This window comes from Carassius carassius, chromosome 24 (genome assembly GCF_963082965.1).
Source record: "Carassius carassius chromosome 24, fCarCar2.1, whole genome shotgun sequence".
NCBI lineage: Eukaryota > Metazoa > Chordata > Actinopteri > Cypriniformes > Cyprinidae > Carassius > Carassius carassius.
Genome location: NC_081778.1, coordinates 8,417,185 through 8,430,557, shown reverse-complemented (window position 1 = coordinate 8,430,557; position 13,373 = coordinate 8,417,185). Strand labels below are relative to the sequence as shown.

The 13,373-nt window shown below is 36.6% G+C and overlaps 1 protein-coding gene and 1 long non-coding RNA gene across 2 annotated transcripts in view; one reads left to right on the top strand and one right to left on the bottom strand.

Moving 5' to 3' along the window:
• The window catches only part of mboat1 (membrane bound O-acyltransferase domain containing 1), a 196,165-nt gene extending 184,943 nt beyond the window's left edge, over nt 1-11,222 (bottom strand). The window contains exons 1-2 of the mRNA XM_059507399.1: nt 10,999-11,222; nt 1,506-1,651 (exon numbers count right to left, since the gene is read on the bottom strand). Of these exons, the coding sequence (XP_059363382.1) occupies nt 1,506-1,651; nt 10,999-11,094 (242 nt within the window). The 5' untranslated portion in view covers nt 11,095-11,222. The remainder of the gene's footprint in view (nt 1-1,505; nt 1,652-10,998) is intronic.
• Nucleotides 4,342-9,212, top strand: LOC132102767 (uncharacterized). The gene is made up of 3 exons (XR_009423286.1): nt 4,342-4,358; nt 7,956-8,059; nt 9,074-9,212. It is a non-coding gene; the product is annotated as an uncharacterized LOC132102767 (long non-coding RNA).
• Nucleotides 11,223-13,373: the final 2,151 nt, after the last annotated feature.

Below are 13,373 nucleotides of genomic sequence, written 5' to 3'. Positions count from 1 at the left end.
TTATCTATGTTCTATTGTGAATAAAATATTGGCTCATGTGATTTGAAAGTCTTTTAGTTTTCATTTTATTAAAATTTAAAAAACGTCCCAACTTTTCCGGAATTCGGGTTGTATATATATATATATATATATATATACACCCTGGACCACAAAACTAGTCTTAAGTGTACATTTTTCGAAATTGAGATTTATACCTCATCTGAAAGCTGAATAAATTAGATACAACTATTAGAAAATCTGGTATCTAAGGGTGCAAAGAAATCAAAATACTAAGAAAATTGCCTTTGAAGTTGTCCAAATGAATTCTTAGTAATGTATATTACTGTTATGTGGGTTTTGTTTCATGTTTGGGTTTTGTCAAGTTTTTGTCATGCTTCCCTTGCCCTCTTGTCCCAATGCTATTGGTTCCTCTTGTTCATTGTGTCATGTTCTGATTGGTTTATTGTCTTGTCATGTGATTATCAGTTCTGTTTGCTCACTGGTTGCTTTAGTCATGTGTCTTGTCTCCCATTGGTTTGTTCTTGTCATGTGACACTCATTGTCTGTATAAGTAGCCATGTCTTTGCCATTAGGTGCGTTCGACTTCACGCAGCATTGCGCAAACCGATCGCTATCTGACTTGAAGCAGTGCGTGTTGGTTAGAAATTTTGTCCGACTTGAGATGGAGCCAACGCCACATGACTGTCACGTGTGCCATCAAAGTACCGCGAGAGCGTTTAGAGAGCAGGTGGCTGACTCAGCCGCCGCAGTTTCTCCAGAGCGGCTGCAGGAGCGCTGGTGACAACACAGCTGCTTCACGATTGACCAGATTGGCACATGACAATGATCACGTGTGTTTCGGGGTAGTCGAAGCATTTCAGTTCCAATAATGGCAACAAATCTGAGTTTTTAGAATGGTAAAAGCTTTTAAATGTAGTCGCACTGTTGTATTGAGTCCCGTTTATCATACAACACTGATAAAAGCATATATGTCCTACTGTATTAGTATTTAATGTTTGTTTTTGTGGAAAGTGGGGACATCCCATAGGTGTAATGGTTTTTATACTGTACGAATTGTATATTCTATGGCCCTACACCAACCCTACACCTAACCCTCACAGGAAACTTTGTGTATTTTAACTTTCTCAAAAAGACTCATTCTGTATGATTTATAAGCGTTTTGAAAAATGGGGACATGGGTTATGTCCTCATAAGTCACCCTCTCCTTGTAATACCCATGTCATACCCATGTCATTATACAGAGTTGAGTCTTTATATGTCACAAAAACAAGAGCACACACACACACACACACACATATATAAATATATATATAGATATATACACACACACACACGTGCTTCTCAGTAAATTAGAATGTCAAGGGTAAAGTTCATTTATTTCAGTAATTTATTGAGAAGCACCTGTATGTATGTATTTATTTTACATAGTTTAATGTCATAAAATATGGTAATATAATAAAATGATACAGTTTTGAACAGTTTTGAACAGAAAATATTTTCCTTACCAGCCGAAGCAAAACATAATGAATGAAGCTCCAATAATGGTAGCAACAGCATGTCGAACCTCAGGGGTGTTATGCTGCGGATTGAGACCGAGACGAAACCAAAATGCAACTGCTAGTCCCAAAATCTGACAGGCAATGAAATTCACCTAAAGTGAGAAACAGGTCAAAATGATTAGTATGTAATCAAACACTATGCACCTTGTTTAGGAAAATTGGGAGTACAATTATTTCTACGCAAAACTTGAAAGTAGTCTATAACTAGCGGCACCTGTCAACATTTTTGATGATGACCTTTGACATCTTGCCCTGAGGGCATCAACCTCTTGACCTGGACTACCCACATTGTGTTGACCCATGACCTTTTAATGATTTCCAGCTGTCAATATGACATATGGTTTTAGCATATTTGGAATTCTGTCGTTGACCCACGACCTCCGGGTTGCAATATGAATATCAATTTCGAACAGCGACAGGTCACTAATGACCTTTTTAGGTTCATTCAAATAAACCAGAATTGCACGCATATTTAAATGTAAGAATTTTTGTATGTATAAGTGTAATGTAAAGTTTTTTTATATGTAGAATTCAGGGAGGTATTTGAATGTCTGTAAGGGACATATTGTGGTAGTTTTATTCTAAGAGTAGTAGTTTTATTCTTTGTTTTTATTTTACTGTTTTTAGAAAAGCCTTTCTAGGGACTATTAGCTTATGCTATACTCAAATTAGCTTATGCTATACTCTCTATGTGCAATACATATTTTCCAGTTTTGACTGGGATGTTTCTTTTGTACTGTCCCTATACAAATAAACTTATAAATAAAATAAATTATTGTCCTTTTTAGGTACGTTTTGAAATCTCACATCCAGGGCAAGTAAAAGTAAAATAATTAACAAATTTAACAGATCATAAGGGCATATAAGAACATGTGTAAAAATAATAATAATAATATGCACACACACACACACACATTTATAGGGAATGTCTATAAAATGTTCTTAAATGGTACAATCTCTATATTTCTCTCCTCTAACCCTAAACAAAGCCCTTCAGGGTCTCTTAACTAGTTGCTTATTAGAATGCATATTACTAGAATATTAGCCATTTATTAGTACTAATTAAGCACATATTAATGCCTTATTCTACATGACCTTATTCTCTACCCCTAAACCTACCCAATATCTAAACTTATCAACTACCTCACAAACAGATTAGTAATTTATTGAGGGAAAAGTCGTAGTTAATAATGAAAAAGTGTTACCTATTCTAAAGTGTTACCAAACATTCTTGCATCTTACAAAATAAACAAACAAATAAATGGTGTTATTGTTTAAGTAACTTTCTAATGGGGCTCAATTGAATGACCCATGCAAAGTCGAAATGTTCATGTTTTACTCTCATTGAGAGCACACTTGGTCCCCTCAGTGTAGGCTAAACAAGTACACACAGACAAACAAACTCACACACAATTGAATGTATAAAAAGTGTTTATTCGTATTTAAAGTTGAATACAAATACAAATACAATAAATATAAAATCATCTTACATTTTTTCCCAGAGAAAAAGATTTCCTCATACAAGGGTGTCCATTCTGCGAATGAAATGCTTACAGATATGTTCTTAGTTTAACTAAGTTCAACTGCAGAGTGAGCGCTCTTCACACAGCATGAATCCCCGCCAAAACGGTGTCACTCAACATGACGGGAGTGGAGGGTGCTTCGAAGCGTAAGATATGGGTAATAGTTCACATTGGATGCAACCCCTAATGTTTTGCTCAGTTTAAATTGCACAATAGGTTATTCTGTTAATTTGCAACACATGTGCATCTTCAAACATGAGCATGTCACCAGGAATCTACATCCATGATGCCAGTGCTGGAAGGGGAGCCGATACGCACCAGGAATCTACATCCATGATGCCAGTTCTGGAAGGGGAGCCGATACGCACCGGTATGCAGTTCCTGCATTTCTATGTTTTAGTCTTTAGAGTACCTGCCCTTTTTTGTGCCACTTCTAACATTTTGCCGGTACTCTGATTAAAAGCATCAATATCTGGGTAATTTGAAATGACACCATATAAATCATACTACCCAGGTGGGATCACCTCTTATCTGAACCAATCACATGAGAGATTTAAAGCGGAATAGGTTTACCTCATGTACCTCAGAGCACGTCACGGGTGAGTGTATATATATAGTGCTCTTGATTGGTTCCGTGATGCGTGGCAGGTGTGGCTGGTTAATAGTCAGGTGATTGAGAACGTTGCTGATTGGTGGGGCCCGGGTTTGCCAGATCCCTGACACTACCCCCCACTCCAGGGTCCGCGCCAGCGGACCTAACTCTCCGATGTCGTGGGGGTCTACCTCTGGGTCGTGGAGCAGGCTTTTCAGGATTCTGGTTATGAAAGTCTGTGAGCAGGTTGGGGTCGAGGATATCTTGACGTGGTACCCAACATCTCTCCTCTGGTCCATAGTTCTCCCAGTCTACCAGATACTCCAGTCACCCACCACGACGTCAGGAGTCCAGTATATCTCGTACGGTGTAGATAGGGTCGGCGGCAATGGGTGGCACACTGTAAGAGCATTACTCAGTTAGTAAACCTAAAACTTTAAATTCTGTTGTTATTATTCTTTCTATTTTTTTGTATAATCTGTAAATTATTTTTATTTTCTGCATTTCACCTCTGCTACAGTTTATTTATAATAAACCTGGCATTGTATAATAAAGACTAGTTGTCTTTGACAGAATGTTTATATAGTTTATGTTCTAGATTCTTCCATGCTGATGTGTGCGCTCTAGAGTTGGAGAGTGTATCCTGTCGAAGAACATTTTTAGACATTATGAAAAACATGTCTAGTAAGTAATACCTCAAACAAACACTACCATTCAAACGTTTAAGGGTCAGATTGATCATGCATTTAAAATATATATTTTACGCTCACCAATGCTGAATTTTGATATTTGATTAAAATACAATAAAATAGTAATATTTAAAATTACTAGGGGTGTCCCTGACTAAGGTTTTTCATAGTCGAATCTGAATTTTCAAATCTTGCTGATATTCGACTGATAGTCTAATCATATGTTTGGGGACAATAATATGGAGGTAAATCAGTAGCTAAACTCGAGAGGTTGAAGATCTGAATGTGAGAACTTGTCATATTAATATTTGTATTTGTAAGTTAAAATTTACACTCACAGCTCTGATGTGAAAAGCTGAATCTTTCAATTTGCACACACAGACAATGATCAAAACACTCGTGTTTTGAATTGGAAGTTGTAGATTAATAGTCACAAATGTGTAGAATGACATTCACACAAAGAAAATGACATACACACATTTTTACGACATATTTACTTTTGCACTTTACTTCAGTTTCGCTGCACAACGTCAAGTCGGCACTTACAACCTCTCAGATCTGGAAGTACAAGTTCAAATCCTAGCGCTCTGACTTTTGCTACTCTTTTTGCGGTATTCTGTTGCAAAACTCACTTGTGCACTTGTATATGCAGATGTGAGAGAGCAGAGCTGGGGGCGGGGCTTTGGTGCAAATGAAGACATTTTATTGGTCGATGCCCGACCAATGAACAACGCCAATTGTTTTCACTGTCTTAAAATCCTGCAAAGCTAAGGATATTCACTGCATTCATTTTGCCATTCAGGTATTATCTAGTAGACAAATAATGAAACATATTTTATATGTATATCACACTGCATATCACTCTACCAGAGTTGCAATATAATGCGGTTTTTATTATTTTTATGTTTTGTAAAAATAATTTTAACTTCTTCATTGGGTTAAATTACCAATTTGCTTGTCAGTAATGAACCTTTTTAAATGCAACATTATTATTATTATTTTTTAAATAAAAATCGAGTGTTTAATAATGTCTAAATGTACATTAAACAGCAAAACCTAAAAAATAAGCACTTATGACCAGAAATACTGTTTTGAGCAATTAGTAGAGCTAAATACATGTATTTATTAAACATCAACAAGGCCATCTAGTGTTTAAGCAATGGAATTGCATATGAATATTATCTTTCTGGCCACCAAATGCCTCTAATTTAAAGCGTGCCTCTTTGCACAGGAATTTAAACCTAAATACTGCAGTTATTGTAGTATAAATAATAACCATATTAGAAAATGTTATATTTCAAATGGTCATTCATGGATCATAGTTATTGCGCATATTAATTAGTACCATGTAGAGTTGTGACGTTCGCGAACGAACCGATTCTTTTGAACGGCTCATAAACATGAACGATGGGAGCCGATTCGCGGCTGGAGGGGAGCCGTTCTTTCTGTCGTTCTTTTATCCTATGCGTGTTTCACACAGATGCACACAAATGAGCTCCTCCGCGAGACAGAACAGTTATAGGGGGAGGGGCGCACCCAGCGCAGGCCAACCCTTTATAGCGTGATGATATTAGTTATTAGTTGTGCACGCATCCTTCACGTGACTACTCCAGTGGAAAAAACTGGAAAAAAACTACTCCCTGCATGCCTCTGTCATTGGGTAGGAGCGTTGAAAAAAAGCTGTTTTGCACAGACATTCATTGCAGCCCACTTTGTTATTGTTCATTGACTTGAAGTGGCTGATGTCCTATTTGCAAAGTTTACAGTAGTAGTAGTAGTATGTAGACATTTCCATTTTATTTATTCGAATTTTATCTACTTTAAATATTTTTTGTTTTCTATCAAAATGTTCTTGTGTGATAACAATGTTCTTGTGTGGAAGTGTTTGTAGTAAAAGCTGTTTTGCACAGAAATTCATTGCAGCTGGCTTTGTTTTTGATGTTTATTCGCGAGTAGGTATTGTATGAATAACATAAGTCAACGTAGCTTTACACACACACACTTTGTACTAAAGGTAAATCCAAAATAGTGATGTCACTGTCTAAGCAGAGGGATTTGTGCAACCCTATGGAATATAGTCCACACATGACAAATGAGGTAATAATCAATATTTCAGAATAATTCAAACTCAGATATTGGTGTGTGATATCTGAGTTTTAATTATTTGACTACAAATCTCACCTCATCATTCTTCCCAGTGATTATTTCCAGGATAAACTGAGATGCCTCCAAGCTGGCTTCTTAAAACTGACTAAATATTTAAAAGAGCCGTTCTTTTGAATGGCTCTTTGAAAGGAACGGATCGCGAAGATCCGGATCACCTCAAAGAGCCATAAATCCCATCACTAGTACCATGATCTCTTCAAATTAACTAAACAGGACTGAGTTAACATGTAGTACAGTCATTTTATTGGTTAAAAGTTACACTTAATTGTTTAGTCACATTTAACTGCCAAAGAGGAGTATGAGAACATAATGCTGTTCCATTTTCCAGTATAAAATGCTATTGAAAGGCATAGTCATTAGTCAACGTAGTTATCCATGCATAATCAATGCACTTTAAATGTTACAAATTACTGGAAATCGCTGCAAATATAATGAAACTGCTGTCTATCCCAATTAGTACATTTCAAGCATATTGACGAAATGTGTAGTTTAGTACTATTGATAGCTCCATTAACCACGTGACCGCGTGGCGGTGAGATCAAAGCATGTGAGTTTACTCTGCAATATGCAGTGGGATATACATATAAAATATGTTGCATTATTTGTCTACTAGATAATACATGAATGGCAAAATGAATGCAGTGTCTTAAAATCCTGTCAAAGCTAAGGATATTCAGTGAAAACAATTGGCGTTGTTCATTGGTCGGGCATCGACCAATAAAATGTCTTCATTCGCACCAAAGCCCCACCCCCAGCTCTGCTCTCTCACATCTGCATATACAAGTGCACAAGTGAGTTTTGCAACAGAATACGCAAAAAGAGTCGCAAAAGTCAGCGTGCTAGGATTTGAACTTGTAATTCCAGATCTGAGAGGTTGTAAGTGCCGACTTGACGTTGTGCAAAAGTGCAAAAGTAAATATGTCGTAAAAATGTGTGTATGTCATTTTCTTTGTGTGAATGTCATTCTACACATTTGTGACTATTTATCTACAACTTCCAATTCAAAACACGAGTGTTTTGATCATTGTCTGTGTGTGCAAATTGAAAGATTCAGCTTTTCACATCAGAGCTGTGAGTGTAAATTTTAACTTACAAATACAAATATTAATATGACAAGTTCTCACAATCAGATCTTCAACCTCTCGAGTTTTGCTACTGATTTACCTTTATACAATAGCCTCTTTCACACAGTCATACCAGTAAATTGCCGTAAAATTACCGGAACGACTTTACCAGTAAATTCAAAAATGCAAAAATTTCGATGCATCTATGTGTAATATTGCTTCTTATTTTTCAGTGAGTTGAAACGCATAACTTTCTTCTCATCTTTGTGCATTTTCAGATGTTGTGCACATTTATGAATCAAATTTTTTAACGTCATTTAACTTTTTAACATCATGATATTGGTTGCCTTCTCTTTTTTCAGAGTTTAGCTCCAACCCTAATTAAGCAGACCTGAGCAGCTGATCAAGGATTACCAGAAACTCTGCAGAACGGTGGTCCTCCAGCCCAGGACTGGACACCAGTGTTGTAAGTCATCATCATAGAAGTCATCCAGCCTCTTTAAAGTGTCATGTTCAGAATATATTGCAGGAGACCTCAACATTGTTTCTCAAGGTCCACTTCCATGCAGAGCTTTGCTCCAACCTAGTGCAGTGCACCTGAACACATTAATCAAGGTCTATAAACTATAGTCACAAACAGGTTAGTGTGATCAGATGTGGACGTAAACTCGGTGTGTTCCCTTATAGGAAGTTCTGAAGCTCACAACTTAAGAGATAATTTGCTATTAAAAAAAAGAGACACGTAATAGATTTTAAAACACAAACCAATACTATATTTCAGCATAAACCTATCACTAGACAGTTAATGTCTAATTTAGTAAACATTTACAATTTATTTATGACTTAAATCTTGCACATGCATGTAAAAAAGTATTTATCATAATGTGCTGTAAATAGAATTAAAAAAGATATCAGTTTTACTGTTGTGCATTAATGTCAGTAGTGATGTTGTACAATGAGGACCGAAATAGTCACCAGTGTACAGTGAGCCACAATGCTTACCAGTGCCAGAATTCATGTACACAATATATTAATTCACAACTTATCGAACTGTGAAGCTGATTGAGACGTAACCTCTGCATGGCAGTGGACCTTGAGCCCCAAGTATAGGTCTCTGCAGGAAAGTAATGGGAGTTACCAGATAAGGGTGTTTTTAGACCATGATAGCTGATTGGCTGACATCATAGTGATGGTAGGTTTAGGGGTGGGGTTAGGTTAGGCAAGGGGGATAATTTTGATGATTTAGAAAATGTCAGCAATGTGAAAACACCCACAAAGTCATAAACGCCCACTTTTGCTCTGCAGAGACCTAAATTTCACCTTAAGCGCCAGAGTTCAAAATCCCTGACATAATGATTAGTTAATAATCCCTCATGAAGAATGAGTTCACTTTAATTTGTACATTTTGGACAGCCATTATTATTTTTTTTTTTTTTTTTTTACATTTACATTTTAGTTATTGTTTTCTTTCTCACTTTAGATGCTGGTATAAAAACAGCGAGGCTAAAGCATTCAAAGTGGAAACATCTGCCGTGGCTCATTAATCCAGAATTGGGATGGAGAATGGAGCAGAAGAACCAGAAGATAAGAGATCAGTCAGAAATTTACTGGTGCCCCTGTGGGAGCAGATTTACCTAATGCAGTGATAAGCAACTTCGGTCCTGGAGGGCCACTGTCCTGCAGAGTTTAGCTCCAACCCTAATTAAACACACCTGAACAAGGCAATCAGTGTTTTCGGGATTACTAGATAGATACAGGCAGGTGAGTTTTTATGAGGGCTGAAGCTAAACTCTGCAGGATAGTGGCCCTCCAGGACCGGAGTTGCCTATCCCTGACCTAATGTGTTGGTTTAACCAAAGATTTTCATCACTCACTTTCCTTTTTTTCCAATCCAGACTTGTGTTCATCTTTGAAACACACATGCAGAACTTCTTAATGAAATCTGAGAAATTATTTTTTATTAAAATACCACATTCACGAGAGCACCATGATGCATCAGTGTTGCATTGGCGTGAGAGCTGGCCATCCCCATTGGGGATACATAATTTCTGAATTTTTTTTTTTTTTTTTTTGCTGTTTTTGTTGTTGTTTTTTCCTACACAAGGCATCTGTTAAAAAAAAAAAATATCTGAATTTGTGTTCTGCACAAAAGGGTCTTATGGGTTTGGAGCAACATGAGGGTAAGTAATTAATGACATAATTTACATTTTTGGTTGTTCTAATGTGGTTATAATTGGTCATTGTTTCCATTTTCAATATTTTAAAGATTTATTTTCTTGAAAAATATGTTTTTACAGAAAGATGGATTCATTTGATAAGTTACAGTAAAGACTTTAATACTGCTTTTTTGCAAGCTCTATTTAAAAAATACTGACAAATTTAATGGTTTCCACCAAATATTGGGCAGTACAACTGTTTTAAACATTGATAATAATCAGAAATGTTTCCTGAGCAGTAAATCATCATATTAGAATGATTTCTGAAGATCATGTAGGTTGGCAAAAGTAAAATCACTACAGTAAAATGTAACTAGATTGTTTCTATGGTAATTGTATGAAAAACAGTAGCCTAAATACATTAAGCATTCACTAAGTACTGTGGGTCTTCGGATAGATTATACTTGTTTAAGGGGGATCCTTGGAAAACCCTGGTTTAATAATAGATTTTAACTTCAGTTTGCAAAGAAATCTATAATCTCCAAGAGCTTAAACAAAATTAAATGTTACGTTTATTTTTTTATATAGAAATGATATTAAAAAAAAAGTCAAATTGCAAGATATGACAATGTATGTCCAAGTAAAACAAAGATACAATAGTATGTCTCTTTTAAAATAGCACATAGAATAATACTTGCATAAAGAGACTCTTAAACACTCATATTTGATACCCACGTTTTTCTGTTTTTACTCAAGTTGTTATTATAAGGCACATTGGTCAAAGTCTGTTGTTGTAATAAAAGTGCTGCAAATTAACTGTTACGCTGTTAATTATTTCAAAGCAGCTTTAAAGCAAAATATTGCAGCACTAATAGGCTATCTGAAATCCAACAGGAGGAATAATAAATATATGGTCTCACAATATTTTTAATTATGTCCCGGGCAAGCAAGTATTCAATTCTGACAAAGAAAGAAAAACACCAAAAGTTGTTAGTATTGGAAGGGGGTGGAAACTTGTGAAACCAGTTCCTGTGAAACCAGCTCTGCTCCTGAACTCCGCGTGAGTCATTGTTTGCGAAGTTTAATAGGCCTACGAGTTGTACAATAGGATAAAACTTTAAGAAATTTTACAATGGGTACTTGCAACTTGTCTGTCAAATACTTTTAGATATCGGCTTTCTTGTGATTGTTTAAATCATAGCCCAAGGAAAATCACAAGTGGAATTTATTTTTCTTTTTGATTACTTACCTGATCCAAAGGAACTCCAAATTGATCGCTGACTGAACTTAACCAGGTGCATCCAGTAGTTTTAAATGCGATGTCTGTGTTTTCCTTTTTGTCCATTTTGCATTGTGTAGATCCTTGTATCTCCTGACAAATATCGACGTCGTATCGCCAAACTTTAATACTTATACAGAATTAGCATGGTGAAGACAAATCAAACGCTCCGTAACAATGAGCTAAAGTTGTGTGTTGAAGTAGGTTGAAGGCGGGGCTGGTTGAGCTGTCAGCAGGGCATCAAGTGATCTTATTGGAGTGTGTTAAAATCACAAATTAAAGGAACGCCTTGCAATGAAAGTAGTTGAGGCGGCTCAAGGGAGGGGTTTACACACATATTCAGAATTTCCACCTCCCACTCATTTGGCGTGAGACGCACGCTTTGGCTCTGTCTCCCGTATGCGGTGCAGAAGCAGCACTAATTTTTCTTTCACACAAGACGTCACTGATCTGCGGCTGTTTACCACAAACAACATCCCAGATAGCACATACGTCTAGCTGATGTCGACCAGATAAACAAAGTTACTTTGCCAAGATGCAGCTCGGAGAGCGTTTGCTAATTGGGAAAATGTTGCCGAGACGTCGGGCAAAAGATCGCAAATGCTGTCCGGTATTGTACCGAAATCTTACCCCTCTCGCGTGCACGCGCATCACACATTACTACGCAGCGCAGCGATTTTAAAAGCATTTCGTTCGGCTTTTCTTCGTTTTTATTTTTCGATGTTCCTCAGCATGCACCAAAGGAGCCTACACATGGAAGCGTTGTCGACATTTAAAGTAATGAGCAGACATTTAATTCGCCCGTAAACTGTCGAGACTTCCACAGGGTTCAGAATAAAGCTGCCAGTTGGCAAAAAAATAAATAAATAAAGTTGTTTTAAATTCACATTGACTATCGCTGCATGATGATCCAGGTCATATTTGCTGTTTAGTTCACTCCGTGATTTAAGTAAACACTATCTTACTCTGCCCATTTAACTTTTATATGAAGAATAATATAGTTAATCGCATATGCATTCATATATACGAAAATAACACGCTATATAATGGGGAAAATAAATGTTTGCAATGTAACACGTTTTAAAGTAGCATGTGTCATTACATCAAACAAATAAAATAAAATTTTAAGGTCACAGACTCACCAAAATTATTTTATCATTACATCATGTCATGGAGAATGTGCGCTCAAAAGCATTTGATTGCAGGCTAAACAGAACAGGTTTATATGGGGGGTATAATTAACTGCTACACCTGTTAAAGTTTCTCCCCACTGACCCAAATTTATTTTATTATCAAATCATGTTATGGAGGATGTGTGCTAAAAAGCATTTGATTGTTTCATCAACAGAACAGGTTTGCATGAGGGGTATTATTTTCACAACCTTAACTGCTACACCTGTTAAAGAGATAGTTCACCCATAAATGAAAATTAGGTGTTTATCTGCTTACCCCCAGGGCATCCAAGATGTAGGTGACTTTGTTTCTTCAGTAGAACACAAATTATGATTTTTAGCTCCAGTCATTGCAGTCTCTCATCCATACAATGCATGGAAATTGGTAACAGAATCTCTGAGAGTATATAAAAAAAAAAAAAAACATGCAGAAGGCTTGTCTTCGTGTTGCTCTATAATTTTAGACAGAACTAGAGGAAGTATTTAGTGTACAACATAATACAGAACTTTGCATAGAACTTTTCAAAGATTTACCAATCCAGACCATTTAAAAGATAAAAGACAGGATCTTATAGACCAAGATATTTAGTTTCAATTTTGATTAATTAAATGTGCTCTGATTTTGGAATTGCAGTGATAGAGTCACTCTCCCACTTTTTAATTATATTTAGGCATTGTGATTACTTGAATATATATAGTCACTCAAAATCAAATACGTTATTGCGCTGAAACCCCCTCACTCATAAATCATCATGTCGGTTTGCTGAATCTGATCCCTCGTGATTGGGTAAAAGTGTGGCTGCAAAGTCAGCATCAGCACCTTTGCAGTGTGTGTGTGTGTGTGCCTGTTCAGTAACGACTTGCTTACTGATTGGATGCAATACATGCACACTTGAGTTTGTTTGTTAACTATACAACTTAAATGTGTGAAAACCGCCAAACTGACCCTTAACCAGCTCAAATCTTGTTCAAAGGCCCAAGCCAGTTTTTATCCGCACAATCAAAATTCAAAACCACACAATTGGACGAGAACCTGTCCAATCTGGCAACATTGTCTGCTTCTGTGAATGGTAAAGTCTGCCTGCTTTGATTTTGATTGGCCATCTCAGTCCTTTTGACACTATAACGCTCCTGCAGGATTTCTTATATGATTCCTGCAGGTATGTCCACTGA